The sequence below is a fragment of the Gymnoscopelus braueri genome (genome assembly GCF_963280865.1).
Source record: "Gymnoscopelus braueri genome assembly, chromosome: 17".
NCBI classification, from domain to species: domain Eukaryota; kingdom Metazoa; phylum Chordata; class Actinopteri; order Myctophiformes; family Myctophidae; genus Gymnoscopelus; species Gymnoscopelus braueri.
Window position 1 is genome coordinate 39,949,405 of NC_137617.1, and position 23,619 is coordinate 39,973,023.

Below are 23,619 nucleotides of genomic sequence, written 5' to 3' on the forward strand. Positions count from 1 at the left end.
TCCTCCTGCTACAGACCGAGACGGAGCTGGAGGCCAGTAGCGACACAACACCTCGTACAACAACCCGAAATATCAGCGGCTTTCCGTCCGCAGTTTGTTGCTCGGGGTCGTCGCGTCGTCAGGAAAAGTAGGCGGCGAGGGGCTGTTGCAGTTTGGGTTGGTTAAAAATTTGTAGTTAGTTCTATTTTTCAACCACCAAAAACCCAAACCAAACCCAACTCCCCAAATGAACTCCGTCAGAGCCACCAACAGAAGACCCAGGCGGGTGTCGAGGCCGCGCCCGGTGCAGCCCGAACGGAACAACAACGCCGAGCGGGGTAAGTCTTTTTAAGGGGGCCGCGGGCCCACCACAACCGAACCAACCGGTCCGGCCTTAATGAAAACACGTATGGGGAAATAACCAAGCAATGTCCTTTTTTTGCGGACGCTCTCGTTGTTTCCTCCGACGGGGGAGGGGAGGGGAGGGGAGGGGAGGGGGGCCTCCTCCTCCTCCTCCTCCTCCTCCTCTGCTGCACTCCCAGACGCGGTGGTTTCGAGCAGGAAACGCCGAGGCTTCTCGCTCTGAGGCTTAGGCCAGGCCGCGCTTTGTTTGGCTTGAGTGATGTTGAGGCTAACGCCGCTAGCCTGAAGCAGCTAGCTTTGGGAGGAGGTTGGAGGCAGGGGGGGGGGTTGGATTCTCTCTTTACTGCGCACCGAGCCGGACGGACCGACGGACGGACATTATTCGGGGGGTGTTCTGGGGGGGGGGGGACATTGGCCCTACCATTAGGCCCAAAACTAAACGACTGGACTCGGGGCCGTTTGAAGCGGACCGCTCCGGCCGTTGCATTCTCAGCTGTCACTCCTCTCTGACGGTACCAGCCGATGGTGTAAAAAAAATCTGCGGCGGCGTCTTTGAAGAACTGCCATGTTTGGGGTGTAACGTTTAACAAAAAAACATTATAGCTGCGACGGGTGGGGAGAGTTTGTGTGTTCCATTTTGTATGTGTTTAGTGGGGGGGACCCCGACCCCCTTTTACCAGCCAGCCGGTATGAACCCAGAAGGACCCCCTTCCTTCTTGTTCACGGTGTTTGCTAGCTCCGGCTTCCATTTGTTTACACCGCGGATTTGCGAGCTACGCAGTTTGAGTTTTTTTAGCCATTAGCCAGATCGACCCCAGTCTGCGGCCCTGCTGTGGCTGCAGACCTCATTTTGACAATGGCATGAAACCAGGGATTGCTTATTTTTTAAGGGAGAAAAGCTCAAGGGCCCCCAATGCCAATTGCCCAGTGCTCTTCTAGTCTACATGTACTGGGAATAATTGGACCCACTGGGGCTGGTAGTTCCATCTGCCATTATCAATCACCAACCTTTGTCTGTCTCAACAACTATCACAGTTGCCGGTCAGCCTCTGCATGTTGTACGATATGTGTTTTAAAAGGACTGCCCTACAATGAGAATGTCAGCTGCCCTGGGAGGACGTAGGTTAATTTGCATTTCCATAAAATCCAACAAAGAAAATGTGGTTGCAGAGAAGAAAATTAGGTTAGTGGTTGGTGGGTTAAAGATGTGGCTTTGCTTTTTGCAATAATTAGTGGGTTGCAAAGGCAGTATCTTGCATTGTCCCATCATGTCATTTGAGAGCAGATAAGATACAGTAGATTCTGTCTGAACCTGAGAGGTGCAGCCTACATGTGATGAGGATATGCATTTGTATGCATGTGTGTGTGTGTGTGTGTGTGTGTGTGTGTGTGTGTGTGTGCCATGTTTGGCCTTGCTGCAGTTCTCAGTTCTGTTGCTCTGAAAGGTATGTATAGAGTGGTGCATGTATAGATAGAATGTGTTTGCCTTCCCCCCCCCAGATGAGGAGGCTCCTGCAGCAGCCGCAGCAGCAGCAGAGATGGCTGTGGAGGAGTCAGGTCCAGGAGCTCAGAACAGTCCGTACCAGCTCCGACGCAAATCCCTGGTGCCCAAGAGAACCGCTGCTGCCTCTGCCACTGCCTCTGCCTGCCCCAGCAAGGGCCCTATGGAGGTGAGCAGACCTAAATGCAGTTGTGTTTTGTATAAGTGGGCACTGCGGTGTGAATTTATTTAGTTCTCCGTCTCTCACTCTTGTGTGTTTGTCCCTTGTATGTTGTGTCTGTGCTGATTGATCTTATCCTCAGATGGAGGAACGATTTTGTGTCTGAACAGTAAATGCCAGTGTGTTCGATTTTGTGCTCAAGTGTTTGGCTTATGGATGTGTGTTGTCTGTCTCCCCCCCCCTTTATTTTTGCAGGGAGCGTCCACCTCATCCACAGAGGCCTTTGGGCATCGTGCCAAGCGGGCACGGGTGTCCGGAAAGAGTCATGACCCGCCAGGTGAGTGCTATCTCTCTGGAAAGAATTGCCTCAGTTGTTTCTGTTTGTTTTTTAATTGAGTTATTGATTTTTGATTTACTGTATGCACTGCCGGGTGCTATGTTGCTGAAACTGTTGCCGTGTTACTGTGTAATCATAGCCTGATCTTGTTATAAGTGCACTGCTATAGGGTAATGTTGTTGAAGTCATTGTGTCACTTGCATTATGCTAGCAGTCCTGTTACACTCAGTTACTCGAAGGCTCTTTAATCATAGCCTGATATACTTGGAAGCATTGGGATCTGGCACAGAGGCTAACTCTGTGTCTTGTGTTTGTGTGCAGCAGCCCCAGCAGAGCAGTACCTACAGCAGAAACTTCCAGACGAGGTGGTGTTGAAGATCTTCTCCTACCTGCTGGAGCAGGACCTCTGTCAGGCAGCCTGTGTGTGCAAGAGATTTAGCCAGCTAGCTAATGACCCCATCCTATGGTCAGTATCCAGCAAGAGTTCAAAAACACATTTTTGCTTTCAGCCTTGAAACAAAAGGTGCATGTACTGCTTGTGTGTTTTATATATACGTTTTTATTTTCTATAATAGGAAGCGTCTATACATGGAGGTGTTCGAGTACACGCGTCCCATGATGCACCCCGAGCCGGGAAAGTTCTATCAGGTCAGCCCTGAGGAGCACGAAAACCCAAATCCTTGGAAGGAGAGCTTCCAGCAGCTGGTCAGTGGCCCCTCATATTGTTTTCATGATATTGACTGAATGTGGTTACATTGTTTGTATTGCACTATACGCGTGTGCTGTTGTGTTGAAGAGTTTGTGTATTCTGCACAGTGGCTTGAAACTAAAACCCAGGCAGATCAAATGAAATACTGCTCCAAGTTTGTTTGTAATGGTTAATGCACTTTAACTAGATATGTTGCCAGCTGTATCATTCCAAGTTATACTGTTGTATGTTAATTATACTTACACACTACTGTACATTGTGTGTTGTAGTACAAAGGTGCCCATGTGAAACCAGGCTTCGCAGAGCATTTCTACAGTAACCCTGGCAGGTACAAAGGCAGAGATAATATGCTGGTAAGTCAAATAAATTCATCTCATTGCGTCTTCCAACTGTATTTCCATTTGGGCTCCATGATATGGGGAAAATAAAATTAATCCTAAGTATTGCCGGAGCTTCTCCTATATAGGTTAACATTGGCAAAAGCATTGACAGTGAAAGACATATACACATCACTCACTGTGTGAGGTGTTGCAACAAGTTGGGTTTCCTTGTGTTGGTGCTGTGTGACATGTATGCATGTATAATTAATTCCAATTCGTCTTCATTTGCTTTCAACTCAACGTCATTTCTTTTGGATTGCCTTTTCCTCCTGTTCACTACTTGCGTTTCTACGTTCTCTGCTTCTAATGATTGGATTCTGATTGGTAAACAACTACTAAAGGCCAAATTATACCTGCTGCGGGGGCATCCCCATGCATCCCAGATTTTGTGGCCACATATACAGTGCTTTATGTGCGGAAAGTGCACTGACTGCACTGCACATGTGCTAGAAATGACAAATGAACGCTCTGTTTGAGAAGAGGTTGAGAGGAGATCTGTCACCAACATTATGTGACAATAAAAGACTTGAACTTGAAGTGATGTTCATTGGCAGGTATTCACAAAGCTTTGAAGGAATTTATTAGAATCTTAGGTCTTCAGAGAAGAACAGGAATGCACATAAATAATTGACACAAGTACAGGTTAACTAGGACATTAAGACTTATTCTCACAATGGCCTTCAGTTGTCTGGAATAAGGTCATTAGATTACGCCCTATATTGAGTGCAGCCCGTGTTGCTGTTGCTCTTGAACACGTGTGCATCTGCAAACACCAAATTGTAGTATAAACAGTATAAACATCCGATGTCCAGACCCTCATGGCTATGCAGACACAGCAAGTATAATTGGGCCTAAAGGGTGCCTCTGACCAGCTAAGCCAACAGCATAGGTGGAGTAGGATTTTTCCAGCACTGATGCATTCCTCACTTGCCAGTCTTCATACACTACAAGTGTATAAAAGACAACATTACAACCATGTGCGATTTGCACATTACAATTTTCATTTGTATTTTATTAGCTCTGCAGCCCTAATTTCCATAAATTAGATGCATGTTTATCTATGCCCTAGCTGAAATTGAGTGTGCATTTGTCTTGCAGTACTACGACACCATTGAGGATGCTCTGGGTGGCGTACAAGAGGCCCACTTTGACGGCCTGATCTTTGTCCACTCTGGCATTTACACAGACGAGTGGATTTACATAGAATCCCCCATCACCATGATTGGAGCAGGTAAGCACATCTTACGGCAAAGTGCTTTGGGTGTTGCATCAGTGAGTGTGTTATGTATTTACTGTCGTCGATAACCTTGTTTGTCCAATATTGCATTACTTTTCAGGAAATGGAAAAAATAACCTGTGGTCCAATGAATTCAATGTAGTTATTATGTAGTCACAAGCATTTTTTAAATGCTTTTTCTTTGGTTAATATTTATAAAACCCACAGATGGACTTAGGTATAGGTGACAAATTACCACATTTAAAATGGGTCAATGTATGAACAAAGATGAAATATGGAGATGCAAGCTTTCTGCCCAACATTTACGATATGCGACCACTGTCTCTTAGAAGAGGATAGACTACCAGCTTGTGTTTGATATTGACGATGTTTTTCCCCCCGTAGCACCTGGTAAGGTCGCTGACAAGGTGGTGATCGAAAACACCAGAGACTCTACGTTTGTCTTCATGGAGGGCTCAGAGGATGCCTACGTGGGTTACATGACCATCAGGGTAAGCACAAACCACACTGTTCCCCATCTCCATCTTTGATTTATTCCTGCTTTTTCTTAAACAGCCTGTAGAAATTTGCTGCATAATCAAAAGGCCTTTCCTTTTCATCCTGTTCCAGTAGTCCAGTGTGCAGCTATTTGGTCACATTGGTGCAACTGTGGTCTTATTTATTTTCTTCCTGGGTCTGTGCCACTCTTATTGCTTTTATTATATAATGGAAGGTATCTGTGATTTATTGTAGTCCTTTGTGGATCCACTACATGGACACTGACTAACCTCTCTAGACAAAACCTTGTGGTCTATTAGTGATACACCGTCTAATGAAATGTAAATCAGCCAGGTTGCATGCATAATATATTTTGTACGTATTTGGTCAACTAGAGGTACAATCGCAGTAGTTCTCTTAACACTACCTCTGTGTAGTCTGAAAGGGCAGAAATGACTGAATCACATGTAGGTTATTTACATTTTGCATGGTTTGTATAGGTGCTATGCTTCGCTGGCAAAAATAAATAAGAATAATTTAATAATATGTTGGTTGTATAGCTTTAACAGAGTTGTCTGTGCAATGATTTAGGATTTGATGCAACGATTTAGGATTTGTTTTTAGAAGTGTCACAGGCTCAGTTTCAGCCCATTTTGTTGACAATCATTTTTATTGACTCTTTTGCAAGGTAAAAGCTTTATAATGGGCAGTAATATAAGCTTCTGAGCCCCATTTCAAACTCCAGCGTTGGCAGGTTGGCTTACGATGAGGCGGTTGATATGGACGGTTTGGAGCAGTACCTGAATACATTTCAACCATAATCTGGGACACAGACATTTCTACATTCATTTACAGTTGGCCCGGGGCCCGACATCTTTCCTTACTGCAGAAGTTCAGGCGATATGGGATTTCTTGAATTCGATTCTGATATTAGGCTTGTCTGGTAGTAGGGCAGGCACATTATTATATATTGTCATATTATAGTTTCATCAATACATTTGTTTTTAGAGTGGCCTGGTGTGGAATGGGATCAGTCTGTTCGTGGCTATTGAGGATGAATGCTGACAGAGCAGCAATATCTTGTTTTCATATCATGTGCATGCCTAATGGCAGATTTGTAAGGAGGACATGGACTGTAGCAGGATGTGATCTGGTATCAATTGATGAAATCTCTTGTTAAGAGATGTACCGATACCATTTTTTCCCCCTTTCCGATACCCATAACTTGTGTATCGGGTCGATACAGAGATCCGATACCAGTGTGTAATTTAAACTAATCCAGAACAGTGGTTCTCAAAGTGGGGTCCAGGGACCATCTGGGTTCCAAATGGACCCTTACAGGTCTGTAACTCGCTGAGAGTTATGGAGTCCTTGAAATTAAAAGGTTTGAGAACCACTGATCTAGGAATTAAAAATAATCCATTAATAATTGTTAATTCTCTGCTACAAGTTAGTGAAATTATAATGTAAGTATATAATATACAGTAAGAGTATAAAACAGTCATGCAACATCAACTGAAGCGATCAAAATATGACCGTAAATGAAATATCATCATGTGATAAATTATTGGAATGGCATAGACTGGCATACTGGCCGATACCAGCATTTTAGACAGAATCGGCAGCTTCTCAGATACTGGTATCGGTATCGGAACGACTCTGTTCTCTGTCTGATCCGTGCAATGGTCCTCTTCCGCAGTTCAACCCTGATGACAAGTCAGCTCAGCACCACAACGCCCACCACTGCCTGGAGATCACGGTTAACTGTAGCCCCAACATAGACCACTGTATCATCCGTTCCACATGTACAGGTACCACACACACTCACTCATTTTCTTTTTTAGATATATCATTTGCATAGAGGCTGCGGGGCTCTTCTGTGAGGAAATGGGACAAGAAATGTCAAGGTGGGAACGTCGTATGTCCAAAACGGCTACAAAGTATAATTAATTCATGAAAAAACATAGAATGCAACATCAACGATATGCTTTTAGGTACCGGGGCCGTGTTGCACCAGCTGAACCTAACTAGAGTCCCAAGTTGGGGTGTAAAATCTCTATTGGAGCTTTAGTAGCTAGCTACTGGTGGTTGGTATCGAACTAATGAGTTACAAAATTCTATTGTGACTTTTTATGGCATAACTTAGCTAGTAGTGTGCGGACTGTTTTGTAAAGTAATGTATAGTCCCTGTAAGCACAGGTACCTGTACTGAAACTCAGTGCCAGGTCCTATAGGTACGATACCTACTGCACCAAATCACAATGCAGATTTCTGTGCTTCATTTCGGTGCCACTTAAATGCGTGAGCTGTCAAATTTGTGTGCCTTGGTACTCCAAAACCAAAACATTACAAGGAACAGAAGCACCACCACTCATACATGCTGCGTGTGAACAACATTACACTTGACAGCAACATGTAGTCTACTGTTGGCTTAAACAAATGCCTAAAGCTAAACGATCTAAACTGTGTAGCTGCGTTTCACTCCAAAGGATACTAACCTGGACGTCTAATGTATAAAGGGGTGGGGGGCGTGTCAAATTGAACTAAGCATCTAGTGACGTGTGGATTATTCTTCAAAGCAGAGGGATGCAACGTGTCCATGTGCATTCTGATGGATGCCGTCAAAGCGGTCTTAGGAAATAGACGTTAGTGCTTGCAGGCTTGCGTAAATATTTAGTTATTGCATACATTATAACTATATTTTGTGTGGTCTAGTCTTAGAGGCCATTCGTGCTTGAACTAGGCTAAGTTTGAACTTCGTTTGAGGTGGTGCAACCTTTGGGACCCCTGGTGAGGGCCATTAATTTCAAATTTGTGTCTTGGAGAAAGTTAAAGAATGTTTAGAGGTTACACGACCAAGCTGTTTCCTCTCTACTGTAGCTTTTCTTTTGGGTAAATGGGTCTTTTTAAATTGTTTACATCTCTTTCCTGTCTCTACTAGTGGGGTCAGCAGTGTGTGTGAGTGGTCAAGGGGCGTGTCCAACCATCAAACACTGCAACATCAGCGACTGTGAGAACGTTGGCCTGTACATCACAGACCATGCACAGGTAAACCGATCCAAACCTTTTAAACACACACACACACACACACACTGTTTCCACATGCATACACACAAACTGGAGACATGAAACCTTGCCCCAATTTGGAGTCCTGCAGTGACATGGTAAGTCAACTGACTAAAGTCACTGGCTGGCCACAGTGACCAGTGGCCACGTGATCTCCGAGATCCACATTGGAGCCACGCTGTTCCCATGTGGATTCGGGTCCCGAGATCCACTTGATTCAGATTTCTTTTGTTTGCATTGACCAAGAGTGCTAGTAGTCCCAGTGTGTATTAGTGACGTCTGCATGCTATAAAGGAACAGGTAAAACTGGCTCTGGGGGGCGGAGAAACCACGTGACTTTGTCTCTGCTCGACCGTTAACCACAAACACTTACATACACTTTAGTAACCACACGTGTGTTATGCAACTGCCAACATGTAAGCCCGACTCAATCTGTTTGCAGGGTATATACGAGGACAATGAGATCAGTAACAATGCGCTTGCGGGCATCTGGGTGAAGAACCATGGGAACCCTATCATCAGACGCAACCACATCCACCACGGCCGAGACGTGGGCGTGTTCACTTTTGATCACGGCATGGTAACTACAACGACTTCCTACGTTATTCCTACTGCCTTTTGCTCTCTTGTCTCCATCCATCATCTCACACATCAGTGTTAACTCCCGGGTAGGGCTGTCACGATTACAAATTTAAGTTGACGATTAATTGTCACTCAAATAATTGCGATTAACGATTTTAATTGTGTGTTTGGCATTGAACATTGGAACATTATGAAGCATTTTAGGCTTCGTAAGCAAAAATTGCACTGGGCAGATATGACATATAACTGAAATATGTAAAGAAATTATTGACATTTAATAATTTTATGCATGTATTCAGAAATAGCTGATCTACAAGCTTACAATGCATCACAAAGTGACGCATTTTAAGCTTGTAGATCAGATATTTGAGTGTGTGACAATTTTAACATGGAAACGATTATGCAAAAGTAATTGCGATTAGACGATAATGTAATAATTGTGACAGGCATACCCCCGAGTTATACTTAGTTGCGCACGGATGTCGTGCGCCAACAATAGCCGATCTACAAGCTCATCGTAGATCTGCTCTTGTTGGTGCGCAACTAAGTATAAATCAGGTTATATAATCCCTTGTCTCTCCTCGTCAAACCCTCTTATTTGTGTTTTCAGGGTTATTTTGAAAGCTGTAACATCCATAGGAACCGCATAGCAGGCTTCGAGGTGAAGGCCTACGCCAACCCCACAGTGGTACGCTGTGAGATCCACCACGGCCAGACGGGAGGCATCTATGTGCACGAGAAGGGACGGGGACAGTTCATCGAGAACAAGATCTATGCCAACAACTTCGCCGGAGTGTGGATCACCTCCAACAGCGATCCAACGATACGGTGAGCACAGCAAGAACACAACACTCTGGTTACGTATTCGCTGTGCAGATATACGCTAACAGCACTTGGCTCTGGTCATGGAAAACTGGGAACAAGGCAACTTTACAATTTAGGCCTTTTATCTAGAGCGACTTACAAGTGTGAAATCGAGAGTAAATGGCATGAACCCAACTGACACATGAGTAGAGGGTGACACATAAGAGAATAATGTGTTTAAAACGCGTATTTCAACATTACAATCTTGTGTCGCATCACAAGATTACAGATGTAAAAGGGCGGGTGAAATTCTTTTTTTGTACAAGCTCCCAACATTTTACTGTTTCGAGAAGAGTTAAAAGGGTAAAGAATAGAGAAGGAAACAAAGACGGTTAACAAGAAGTATATACATAAGGTGCACGGTCAAAATGGAAATAAAATGAGGCTGCTGTGCTTCTTGTGCAAGTAGAGCACACATTTTGCAGCAGATAAAGAGCCAGTCTCTTGTGCAGGTGAGAGACATAAAAGTCGCAGCAGATATCAAACGTATAAAGTGATAGTGCCAGTGAAGCAGCAGTGAAGTGTAATCATAGTCAATAGTCATATACCTAAAGTGATAATGCCTGTGTTATGACCTGTGTCATCAAGACTGACATGACGACAGGGCTCTCTGAGCTCGTTGAGCAGCTGATGGTTGACAGGTGGAAGCCGCTTCGTTACATAGTCTGGAATGACTTTCGATACATGGCTATTAATGCTTGCCTGGCTATGGCAGCAGCATGAACGGATAGATTGTGTATTTAACATCCGCTGAAGGAAGGTTTATGCGTAACGTGAGTTGCGTGATTGTTGTAGCCAGCCCGAAGCAATACCTACTCATCGAGCAGCAACGAGCACAAGTACATTTTTTTCTTAAAGGGTGTTTGTTACTTGTAAATCCATGGACATAATGGGACATTAAGGCACTGCCAGCTCTAATAGCAATGATGCCTGTCTTTTATACTGGCTCTCTTTACAATATTAATTCCTTGCATTTAACCTGATGTCAGACAGGTATGTGAAAGACGACATACCAAACGTTATAAACAAGACAACGTGATAAACGGTTCAAGAAAATTAACCACAAGTTCACCCCAAAAAATACTTATTTTCTATCGATTAGTCACACCATGGAGTCAATAAATTGATGACCAGCGGACCGGCAGGCAGCGGTTCCGGTAGGAGACACAAAACCCGGAACCGCTGACGGTCATCAAATTATTGGCTTAGGAATGCGACAAAAACAAAAACATATCCATGAATTCAAGTCTGTATGGGGTGACTAATCGATAGAAAAAGTCATTTCGGGGGGTGAACTATCCCTTTAAAGCCCTATATACTTTGTCGTACGATGAATAGTGAATCCAAACCTACGCAGTGGGCGTAGGTTTGTTGTCGGCGACCGTTCTTGCCGCTGTTCTGGCCCAATTTAGATTTACCCAAACATATCAGTCGGCGGAGATCTCTGATCATCTGGCTACGTGAGACCAGGCCTGTAATGAAATGCCCAAAGTAGGGATGCCAACTTGAAAGTGGCTAAAATAGATCATGTTTGTGGTGTAATTTGTGGTGTGACTGCAGAAGACTTTTCCCTTTTTCAACCCAAACTCTGTTTGCATCTGTTCCATCATGGCATTCACTGTGTTGTGACTTCTCTTTCTGTTTTTTTCTTTACTTTTTTTTTGTTCAATCCAGGGGAAACGCCATCTTCAATGGCAACCAAGGAGGCGTGTACATATTTGGAGATGGACGGGGCTTGATAGAGGGTAACGATATCTATGGCAACGCCCTAGCGGGAATCCAGATCCGAACCAACAGCTGCCCCATCGTACGGCACAACAAAATCCACGACGGACAACACGGGGGGATCTACGTGGTAAGTAAACGCCTCTACGCGGACGGATAACCTAGCGGCGGCATCGTGGCTTCAGATCCACCGTGGAACCTATGTGTTATACCCGAGTGCTTATGGATCCCACACCACTTTTCTTGAGAGACCCGCCGTGATTTACAGTTTTTCATTCCTAGCGTTTTTTCTGCAACTATGCCTAAACCTAACCTCAGTAAAAAGGTAAGGCGGGTCTATCCTATGACGTTGGTGGAATCCATTATAACGCGTTATACCCTCCTTGCTGTGCATCCTCTTTGTCCTGTCTCTGTCCAGTGTACCATGTGATCAAACATTGGTCCATCATATTGGGACAGTGATAACGATTTGTTTTCAAAGCAGTGGGCATAGGGTTTGTCAGTGGAGGTTTTCTCTGCCGTTCTAGCCCCTACATTGAATTTAGATGTCACTAGAGGTATTGGCAGGTGGAGATCTAAAATCATCTGGCTATGTGAGACTTAATAACTGCATAATCTTGGACTTCATGTGGCCAGTCTATGATGTCCGTCATCTATGGCTTATATTCCACATGTTAGTATTGCATGTACTTGTATTGGTATAAATGTATACGTATGCATGTACTGTATGTATGCATAAATGTATTTAAGTACATGTATGTATGTTTTGGCACTCCGCGTAACTATTTGCACCTTTTGCAAAACCGTTTTAATACGGTTTTGGCACCCCATGTGTTAATGTGGTTAGTGCATTTAGCAGTGTGTTTAACAGCACTCCTCGTGTGTGTGTGTGTGTGTGTGTGTGTTTTCAGCATGAGAAGGGCCAGGGGGTGATTGAGGAGAACGAGGTGTACAGCAACACGTTGGCTGGGGTCTGGGTGACCACCGGCAGCACTCCTGTCCTCCGTAGGAACCGCATTCACAGTGGCAAGCAGGTAAAATACGCATGCACTCAAAACTGGCATTTCTGTTTGGCTTTTAGGCATCGTTTTCTTATGTCTCAATTCAGTCAGTGCGTTAAAAGATGTTTGAGTCAAGTTCCTTCCAGGCAGGCAACTTGTTGCTTTTTTGGCCATCACAGTTTTGAATCCAAAATGTATCATCTGTGTGATTCGTGCAGATCCAAGTAGAAACTATTTTGGGGATGGGGTGGTCTGATGGGGTGGAGCCTGCCTACTATCATAGTAGACAACAGCGTGAAAATCTGATGCTTTGGATGTGCTTGTATCGATTAATTATCGACAACCAGCAGCACATGTAGAGACTGGATGCACGTGCGTCAACTGTGAACAACAGCACGGACATGTGCACAAGCCCAGATCAACAATCTGTGACGGAAAGAGATCTGGAATAGTTGAATAGATCCCACAGGATAAAGTTAATGTCGCACTCTGGACAAAACGGGTTGTCACTGAGGGCACAAGTTGGACCCTTCCTGGTGCTTAGTGTGTGGAAATCCAGTCGGATAATTCCTTTGGAAAAACAGTACGAGCGTGTAACACTGCGTGTACACGTTTAACAGTCCCTTTCCTGTTTCACAGTGCATGGTTTGAAGTTGAGCTCATTCCATCAGCGTCAAGACGGCTTAAGTAAAAATCGGACTTCCTATACATACTAGCAGGGCTTCAATATTACACGATGCAAAACTTGTGGTGTTATGATTTGTCACAGGAGGTTGCATTTGGAAGATATCAAAGGGTCCCTAACTATTCTTCATTGAACATGTTGGATACGATCACAAACGATAGACCAGATAAAATAACAAAGATGCTTGCTATTTTTCTAGCTTGCAAACTCTATAGCCTAACACTGTGGTGTTCCCATCCCCCAAAATGTTGTTTTGCCCCCCCAAAAACATTTTTCCCGGCGCACCTTCTTGTCTTGTCTTCTTTTCCCACCCCTACCCAGTTGATTGCCTGCCCTTCCATCCAATGGTCTCTGACTGCCTTTGTTTCTCTTAGGTTGGTGTGTACTTCTACGATAACGGCCACGGAGTGCTGGAAGACAACGACATCTACAATCATATGTACTCTGGTGTACAGATACGGTAAGAGATTAATACGCTCTCTTGGTAAACCTACTAATGTGATTTGATTAAATATATTTAGCAGGATGTTCAGCTCACATTAAAATTTCAGTTGTGGTGACGATATGTAGCTGGCTAAAACAAAATCTGGAATATTTGAAATCCACACAAACATTTAAACCTTGTCGTTTGTACTGGTGATGAAAATGTGAATATAACCCCCATATATCACAATATTGAAAATCAAAATGTAGATAATTGTGTGATGAAGAAATAAAAACTAATTCTGAAGGCATGGTACCTTTGCAGGACGGGAAGCAACCCAAAGATCAGGCGCAACAAGATATGGGGTGGACAGAACGGAGGCATCTTAGTCTACAACTCAGGTGTGTTTGTGGGTCTACAACTCTGGTGTGTTTGTGGGTCTACAACTCTGGTGTGTTTGTGTGTCTACAACTCGGGTGTGTTTGTGTGTGTGAACATGCATGTGTGCATTCCTTATGACGCACTCAAGGTTTGGATGTACGTATAATACAATGTACGTAGGTATGTTATTCGCATATTGTAACCCCTGCATGTCTGTCTGAATGGTGCAGGTCTGGGCTTTATCGAGGACAACGAGATCTTTGACAATGCCATGGCCGGGGTCTGGATCAAGACGGACAGCAACCCCACTCTGAGGCGCAACAAGATCCACGACGGCAGAGACGGAGGCATCTGCATCTTCAACGGTGGCAGAGGTAAATGCATCGTCATGCACATTACGGCTGCAACTAGGGTTGGGATCTTTTTAGGACTTTTAACGATTCTGGTTCTGCAACGATTCCCTCTTAACTCATTCACTGCCAGAGTTTTTCAGAATAGTCTGCAGCCAGTGCCAGCGTTTTTGAGCATTTTTACTAACCTTTCAAGAGCCACAGAATATTTCGCTCCAGGACGATCGACACACCGAGTGTCGCAAAAGGAGTGTCTCTGCTTCCATCGGGGGGGGGGGGGGGGGAAGCGTGGCACCGCAATCCTCTGTTCTTAAGTTATTGGCTGTTGAATATAGCTCGTTCTCGCCAAAAACGCAGAAAAAGAAATCAGAGATTTTTTTTTTACATTAGATCGGACGGGGCTGGGGTATACTCTTCTCTGGAAGTCATAGGATCATTCATGAGTTAACGGTCCGATTCCTTAACTGGAGTTCCAAGTCTGTAACTCTTGAGTGTACAAATGGAACCAAATGGACCCTTACGGGTCCATTTGGTTCCATTTGTACCCTCTCACAGTTATGGTGGTCCTTGAAATTAAATGTTTGAGAACCACTAGTATTGTAAGTGTATAGCAGACGTAAAGTCCACATAACCAGGTCCGACAGTGTGATCTAACTGGCTCCGGAAACGGTTCCAAATGTGACGGAACCGATTCCGTTTCCTCAATGTTGTTTCTGGATCCCAACCTTAGCTGCAACTTGCAGTTGGCATCATACGCCAGTAATCTATTGTTTGTTTGTATGATTTTTTTATTTGTCTGATTTTGTTTGAGTTATCAGAGTGATTTTATTTAAACAAGGGTTTCCCAAACCTTTCCGAAAATAGAAATTTGGTGTCTCGCTGGGACTCAAAAATACATATGAATTAACCACTTAAGCCCTATTTCAAAAATAGTGAAAATAGCCGGTCCACAAGCTTGTAGATCGGCTTTTTTCACTATTAAAAGTTTTTTTGTTTTTTTGTTTATGTACTGGATTGTTCCGATTTTTTCCAAAATGTCTGTAATCTTTCTGGAAAAATAATAATTGGTTTTTGACCATTTGTCCATCTGGACCATTTAAAAATGGTCTGTGGCCCAGTGTTTGGGAAACGGTGTTTAAGGCCATAATAAAGTCAGAAAGAAATGTTGTGCTTGAGTTAAGACTACCTACCTGCCAGCTATGTGTAATGTAAAATATTTGTGCTCATGTGTGTAGGTCTGCTGGAGGAGAATGACATTTTCCGGAATGCCCAGGCTGGTGTACTGATCAGCACAAACAGTCACCCGATCCTCCGCAAGAACCGCATCTTTGACGGCTTTGCCGCAGGTTAGTGTCATTACCCATCTGTGTCAATCATCTGCGTAGGGACGGGTCGGCCTGAGCCATCGTTTGTGTGCCAGTGCCACCCATCTGAGATGGCAAAATGCATGATGCGTCTGCATGAGCATTCTTTATGCAGAAAGCATTTAACCCATTAAGACCCGGGAAAGCATCCGTGTAATTTTTTTGATTTCCTTGGCTATTCAAAAATAGCAAATAAACAAGCTCATAGCGCGGCACTCGGTGCCGCACTATTAGCTTGTATATCTGCAGTACCCCGCGATAGTTATCGTGGATGTTTTTTAACCCATTAAGACCTGAGGCGATTCTTAATTTTTTTTTCTAAATCCTAACAGTTTTTTAAAATTTTTTTTTTTTTTTCACGATTTTTCAAAAATAGCAGATATACAAGTTCATAGCGCGGCACTCGGTGCCGCGCTATGAACTTGTATATCTGCTATTTTTGAATAGCCAAAGAAATTTAAAGTGACACAGATGCGTTCCAGATTTTAATGGGTTAATCGCGATATACGATAATATCGTATATCGGGGTCAAGGTTATAAGTACATGCACACCCCACAAGGTTATAAGTACATGCGTTTTGTTGGTGTGTACACACAATTTGGCATCGCGTCTGGTGTATTGTTCTCTAGTTAGATTTGTTTTAGATTTTCTCCAAGTCATTAAATCAATATCTATAATTCTGTGGACTTTGTAATTTAATTGGAGTTCAATAGTTTCTCTAGGGACTAGAGTGCAGAGGACTAGACTTTTTCATATCATATCTGTGCTTTAAAATGCATTAAATCAAAACACGAAAAAACGTTCGCCGAGTTGAATTGCATACAGTATTTTGAGCTAGTTTCAAGTCTTTGCAAGTTGATGATAAAACTATGCTGGAATGAATGGAAACCAGTGGCTTCAACCACTGTATGCTTCACAAACCGGTTGCCGCTGTAGTCGTGCTATCATGGCGTTTCTGTTTGACAGAGCAGAGACTATACATTATTGTGCTGTATCATGATTTGCTAGTGGGAAATGTCAGCATTACTTTGCTTTGGTAGAGAAAGCAGTGTACATCCCATATTACAACCAAGCACTTATACTGTACAACCAGTTACTTTGTAAAGCAGCAGGAGAGTGTAGCACTGCTAGAGAATAACGGTATAGTACAAGGAACAATTATGTATAATATTTTAAATGATTTATATCATTTAGAAGAAAACAAATCGTGCCGTCGCGATTATCTGTTCCATAGTTATGGGCCGTTGAATGGCCTTTAATACTAAACGAAACCAGCTTTATTTTGTTGTGATTACGCGATTTCTCTGTGTACTTTCTTCATAATCATTCACAGGCGCGGAAGAGCGCCCTGTAGCTGCAGCTATTATTTTTGTAATCATTTTGTTTTCGCCAATATTTATTTTATTTGACGAGCGGTCCGGAAGTGGTGAACTTCCTATCTATTGAAAACTATTGAAAACACCGCATGACGAGAATCTCGTCATTGGCGGTCTGAGCCTTGGAGTGAAATGACCAGATTTCTCGTAATTTCACTCCAAGGATCAGACAGCCATTGGCATTCAATGAGTTGATGTTTCCTATTGTCTATGTTGACAGACTTGTGTTGATAAAATGTCTGGGGGGAATTAAAGTTGAATCATATGGATTGTGGGGGTGTGTACTCAAATCAGGCTGAGGGCAACTGGATCTTTAGGCGTTTTATTCTAAAAGTACTGACGAACTAAAAGCGGCTTTTATACATATTTTATTTTAGATTTAAGTTAAATGAAGGACAAGACGTGAGTGCTAAAAGTACAGAACTGAGAGCTGCCTGGGTGTCTGGAGATGCTGTTGCAAACCGCTGGGCCGGTCGTTGATAAATTTATTTGGAACAGATGCGTGTGCAGTCTTAATCTTTTTCTTTGTGATATTTTCCAACCCAGCACCTCATCCAAGTGATGTGTGTATTTTATTAGTTTTTGCACACTGCCAGTAAGCCTCCACTTTTCACATACGTTTCATTTTTGGAAGATATTTAACCTTTAATTTTACAATGTAAGTAGGTGGCGCTCTGATCGGACTAAAACCTTGCCCAAATGTGGAGTCATACGTCATAGATATGTCGCAGACGACTGAGGTTCTACTTGACATCACAAGCTGGCCATACGAAGTCCGAGATCCACATTGGATCCACGTCGTACCCATGTGGATCCTGAAATCCACATGATTCGAGTTTTTGAATAGGGCGTAAGTGGCTGATGTGTGTGGCAGTGTTATCCCATCAGTCCTCCTGTGCTGACCATCTCCATGTCATCTCTTCCCAGGCATTGAGATCACCAACCATGCGACCGCCACTCTGGAGGGCAACCAAATCTTCAACAACCGTTTCGGCGGCCTGTTTCTGGCCTCCGGGGTCAACGTTACCATGAAAGGTAAGGTTGGGCTTTCTAATTTGCACAAATGGCACCCTGGCCATAACTAATGCTAACAAAATGCTAATGCTTGCCCCGTGCATTTTGTATGTATCACTCTTTCACCGTTCCTTTCACTGTCTTCCCTATCTTTGTCGTTCTGTCAGATAATAAGATCATGAACAACCAGGATGCCATAGAGAAGGCTGTGAGCAGAGGACAGTGTCTCTACAAGATCTCCAGCTACACCAGTTACCCCATGCACGACTTCTACAGGTAAGCAAGCTCCAATAGTATGGCTCAGGTTTTCAAAGTGGGCCAATTGGAAATCCATGTGGACTGGATCTTGGGATCCACATGAAGTGGAGGTACTTCTGTGAAAGAAAACAAAAAAACTGTTCTTGAGTTCCTAAGATTATTTTTCAACCAGGTTCGGAACCCATGGCATTGCTCACAAGTTTAAGGACATTTAGACCGGGAAAGCAAAATGTGTCATTTTAGATTTATTTGCCTATTCAAAAAACAGATATACAAGCTCATACTATGAGCTTGTAGATTTGCTATTTTTGAAACATCTTTTGCAAATCTTTGAATATATATTTGTAATTCAAATCTTTGCTTCTGAGGGTCCCTGGAACAAAACATTTTGAGATGGGGCTCCGTGGCCAAATGCATATCATTTTGGGGGTCCTTGACATGAAAAAGTTTGAGAATCACTGCTATAGCATCAGGATTTAGACATCGACCAAATTGCAAAAAGAATCACGATAAAAAAAAAATTGCCAATACAAATCTTAAAATGGCACAAATACGTCCGGTCTTAATGGATTAAAGGACCACAGTAATACCCGTTACAGGACTTTAATGCTCAGTTGTGATTGGTCGGTCATAGCAGTTTGCTGTTTTGCTGTTATTTCTCGATAGCAGACCACTGCTCCCGCTCAATACAGAAATCGTAAATAGCTGTGCAATAAGTGGGATAATCTACAACTTCATGTCGGTCCTTCTTCAGCTTAACATGAATTATAACGCTACAAGTAAGCTAATCTTAAAACGGCTACAGCGTTACGTTGCTTGCTACGCATGCAGTTCCAACCGTAGAATCTAAAGGATTTTCTTCCTTTTTTGCAGAAGATAAAGATTCTTTAGTAAGTAGCCGTATAATAAGTGATATAAGGAACATCTTAGTAAGTAGCCGTATAATAAGTGATATAAGGAACATCTCACTGTTAATTATCCCTTACTTATTGGCTTTGTTTGTTATCCATAGTCTTTACCGAACTTATGAATAATTGAGTCCGTGCTTGCATCACTAACTGATTTTGTGGGACCATTTTCATCTAGACTTTTCAAATCAATCCACACTTTGAAATTCATTAAAGCAATTGGATAACTGACAAAAATAAAGGATGAATGAATTTCACAGTGTTGAGTTGAACGCATCTTGAGGAAGTTTCAAGTCTCTGCAAGTAGATTTTCATTATCTGTGCTGAAATGAATGGAATCCAATGGCTTCCTTGAAAATCAGACTAACCACGGTACGCTATGCAAAGCTCACCAGAAATGTGCCTTGGTCAGTGTGGATAACCACCCCAGACCAATGCTATGGTCCTTTATCCCAAAACATACAACCGCTGCTGCAATAGGACTTTACAATCTGAACACACAGGTTGTATACAACATGTGTCTCTGCTAGAAGCTTTCTGTCTATTATAGGGTGTGCGTGCGTGTCCTGAGCTAATCTCGCAAACCACTGAACCGATCAGTGTCCAACTTGGTATGCACGCTGGCGGCAGGCCACAAGAAGTACCTCCACTTTTCCCACACAAAAAGACTTTTTGAAATGGTCAACATAAATCTGTTAAATTGAAGTCAATGGACCTGCGGTTGCTCTGAAACCGTGTCCAGATTTGGAATCATGTTATAGATCAGTGGTTTTCAACCGTTTTCATGCCAAGGACCCCTAAATTGATAATTGATTTGGACCCCAATCTGAAAATGTTTTGTGCCAGTGACCCCCAGAAGCAAAGATATCAGTTCAACATTTTGCTTTAAAAATATATAAATATTCAAAGATATGCACACATTTTCAAGGTTTTTTCAAAAAAAGCAGATCTACAAGCTCATAGCGCTGCGCTATGAGCTTGTATATGTGCTATTTTTGAATAGCCCAAGCGAAGTGGTTAAAATGATTGTGACGCTATGTTAACTAATTTCGCTGGGGACCCTCTGGTAAACCCCCGAGGAGAACCACTGGTGGTCCCCGGACCACTGGTGGGGAATTCCACTGCTATAGAATTCACAGGCCGGTCACACAACGTCCCAAGATCCACATTTTTAGCTGCGTCGTTTCTGTGTGGATCCTGAGATCCATGTCACTAGTTTTAAACTGGGTTTTGTGTTTTCGTTCTCTACCACAGGTGTCACACTTGTAATACAACGGACAGGAATGCAATCTGTGTTAACTGCATCAAGAAATGCCACCAGGGGCATGATGTAGAATTTATACGGCACGATAGGTGAGTACCGGCTTTTTCAATAGGGGTGTCACAATTCTTGAAAGTCATTAGCGTCCGATTTCACACTTAAAACCAAGTTAATTTACAATCTTTTCTTCCTAGTATTTTTTTCCTCCTGCCCTGCACTGGAAAAAGGAAATGACGCGGGTCTCGAGAACATTGATACAAGCTCGAGCTTGTAGATCTTCTATTTTTGACTAAAGTTCTCCTCAGAATAGGGATGTTAGGGTTCAAGTGGTTGTCTATTACACAAACATTTGGACTGGAGTAGTAGTAGTAACTCTGAGGACCCCCAAGGGGTCCCGGACCCCCTGGTGAAGACCCTAACCCTTTATACTTGGTTGACCAGAGTTCCCCAGGGGTCTATACTAGGCCCCCCTTTTTCCCTCCCTGCACTAAACATCTTTGCTGAAAATAGCCGATCTACAAGCTCAAGACCCACTCATCGCGTTGTGACTTGTTATCTGTTGTGAGCTTGTACGTCTACTGGATGCTATGGTTCATGTGATTAAAGTCGAATTGTTGATTTGGAGAATCGTGACACCCCTATATTTCTCACAAATACATCTTGTGACTTTGCCATTGCACGCCTGACGCTGCAAGTACGGTATTATTGTGTTAAATCCCTGACCTCTGTGTGCTCTTCGCCAGGTTTTTCTGTGATTGCGGAGCGGGAACATTGTCCAATCCCTGCACGCTGGCCGGAGAGCCCACGCACGACACAGACACGCTCTACGACTCGGCACCGCCCATCGAGTCCAACACACTGCAACATAACTGAATACCATGCATCAAAACGACGAACCTGCACGACATGACATTCACACAACATTGCAAAAAAACACACACTACACTTGCACACACACCTCTTACACGCATTGACAGACACACATTCTTGGTTACATACACAACCCACTTGCAGCCACAAAGGACCCAGAGAGACTCTGTGTATGCAGCGCTCTCTGGCCAGGCTAGAGGCTGAAGCGAGGCTGCAGAGGAGAAGCAAAGCCTCTGCCGTACTGCAGAGTCAGACACAGAGACGAGCTGCAGTGCCCAAAAGCCTCCACTGGAGGGTAGCGGTGGAGCGCAAGAGGGACAGACTTGACAGACTGACCCCGTGCAGAATGGCCACATGAGATTCCTCACGCAAGCATTTCCTATTGCGGTCTGTTGACGACGACGACGAACGGAAAACCGGGAGAGTGCTGGGGGGTATGGTTAGAAAAACAAAAACAAAAAAAAAAGACCCATCTGGCAGTGTGTGTGAAGAATCCCCTGGGGGTTTTCTCCCGGGTATGCATCTGGTCCAGAGGAACTGCCGTCAAAAAAAAAAAGAGAAAATTGACTTCCTGCTTCCTCAAAAGCTGCCGTCCCCATTGGCTGCCCTCGACGGTTGTAACTAGGTAACGGACGGGCTGATGTAGCTCTCTTACGTGTGGATAAAAGAGCGAGATTTATCGTGTGATGGAGCACTTGGGCTTTTTTAAATATGTTATTCTGATCAATGGATTTGATTTTAATGCTTTCTCATGTAGTTTTGTATTTTCAAGCAAAAATCTGACTGTATTTGAATGTCTTTTATTTTATTATATATTATGATAATTATTGTTCTTTAATTTTACTTTTGGTTAGCGTCTCCCCCCTGCCTCCTCCCTGCCCTTCCCCCCAAACCCCCCCCCCCGCGCGCCACCCGCCGGCTAGCTGCAGTAACTCGGGCGTCCCAGTGGTCAACTTCTTTCTGTGAAAGAGAATCTCGTTAAACACTAATTAAACCCTCTCTGGCGTATTAGCTTAAAATGGCAGGTGGAGGAACTCCACAGTTGTACAAAGGTGTGTGTGTGTGTGTGTGTGTGTGTGCGTGAGTGAGCGTGTACGTGTGAGATCAGGGTGCGTCTTCAGTGTATAAAAATGTGTGTGGTAAACTGTGTGAATGTATATGTTTATATAAGTTCATGCAGTCAGTGTTTTTCCCGGAGAGGGTTTCAATAGGAGGCGCCAGAGCTCCTCTCAACTGGAACTGACGAGTCTTGTCTGCAGTCCCCCCACTTCCCTGCCCTCTGCTCCCCCCGCCCCGCCCCTTCTCTCCCGTGTATCGTGGTGACTGTGGCTCCTCATGCGGCCTGAATCGTATGCATGTACCATAACATCTAGACTTAATATATTGTGAAGTATTCAATAACCATTATTGTAGATGCTAGTTGGAATTCAAAAAGGGGTTTAATTTCCTAGAAAGACAAAAAGACAACAGGAAACTGGTCATTTCTAAGAAAATAAAACTTTATTAGATCAAGGTGTGGTTGTTGTGAGTTTTACATCCCATTTTGTGTGATTATACTGGGTCAAGTACGCGTATAGGTACCGTTTCACGCAGGACACAGCCTGTCATTTTATACAGATCTTTACCTCTGGAAAAAGGGCTTCCTCAAATAAAAAGCTGGACTTGGTTGAAGTCTGCTGAACAGGCCTTTTCAGTCTGCAACTTCAAAGTTTTAAAATGAACATATGCATAATGATTCTCTTTACAGACTTTTTTTTTATGTATAATTTTTACATGGTGTTGTATGACTTTTTATTCTAAGACCACATTTTTGTTTTCTTTTTCTTTGAATGTATGATGTTTGGTCTACATAAGTGGCAAATAATTAAAGGTAGGGTAAGTGATTTTCCTGTTAGATTAAGCGTTAAATAGCTCTATATTCTGATTGTAATATTTTCTATAGAGTGTTTTGTTCAGTAACGGGGGTTTCCCCATCTCTCCAGCTCTTTAACTCTTTCAGTGCCACAATACGTCAAATACGTCATGAGGCCTAACGCCCCGTGTGCCACAATACGTCAAATACGTCATGGAAAAAAAAAAACTTTTTTTTACAATAAATTTTGGTTGTGGCACTCAGAACCAAAATTCCATAAATAAGCATGGCATTGAAAGAGTTAAAGATCCGGAGAGACAGAGTGAGCCCCCTTAATGAACAGAAAATGCTTTTTAGGTCTGTATACCAGTTTTATCCAATCAGGAGAGCTAACTCACAATATACATGATGAACAAGTGCAATTGGAAGTGATGACGCAAAGAAATGAGCAGACAAAATTGGAGCTGCAACACTAAACAATTTAAGATGAGCTG

At 43.3% G+C, this 23,619-nt stretch overlaps 1 protein-coding gene across 2 annotated transcripts; it reads left to right on the forward strand.

The window, feature by feature from the left end:
* LOC308104122 (F-box only protein 11-like) lies at window positions 1-23,156 on the forward strand. Of its 2 annotated transcripts, none has more exons than XM_080454430.1 (22): window positions 1-317; window positions 1,843-2,012; window positions 2,259-2,340; window positions 2,662-2,806; window positions 2,916-3,045; window positions 3,319-3,402; window positions 4,528-4,660; window positions 5,051-5,157; window positions 6,843-6,954; window positions 8,085-8,191; window positions 8,652-8,789; window positions 9,402-9,619; window positions 11,330-11,510; window positions 12,292-12,414; window positions 13,441-13,526; window positions 13,815-13,891; window positions 14,102-14,245; window positions 15,457-15,567; window positions 17,890-17,997; window positions 18,144-18,252; window positions 20,397-20,495; window positions 21,147-23,156. In XM_080454430.1, the coding sequence occupies exons 1-22, from the start codon at window positions 227-229 to the stop codon at window positions 21,274-21,276; spliced, it is 2,685 nt and encodes an 894-aa protein (XP_080310556.1). In that variant the 5' UTR covers window positions 1-226; the 3' UTR covers window positions 21,277-23,156. The 2 variants fall into 2 exon arrangements, with proteins under 2 accessions (XP_080310556.1, XP_080310557.1); XM_080454431.1 differs by having other exon boundaries at window positions 2,665-2,806.
* The last annotated feature ends 463 nt before the right edge of the window (window positions 23,157-23,619 follow it).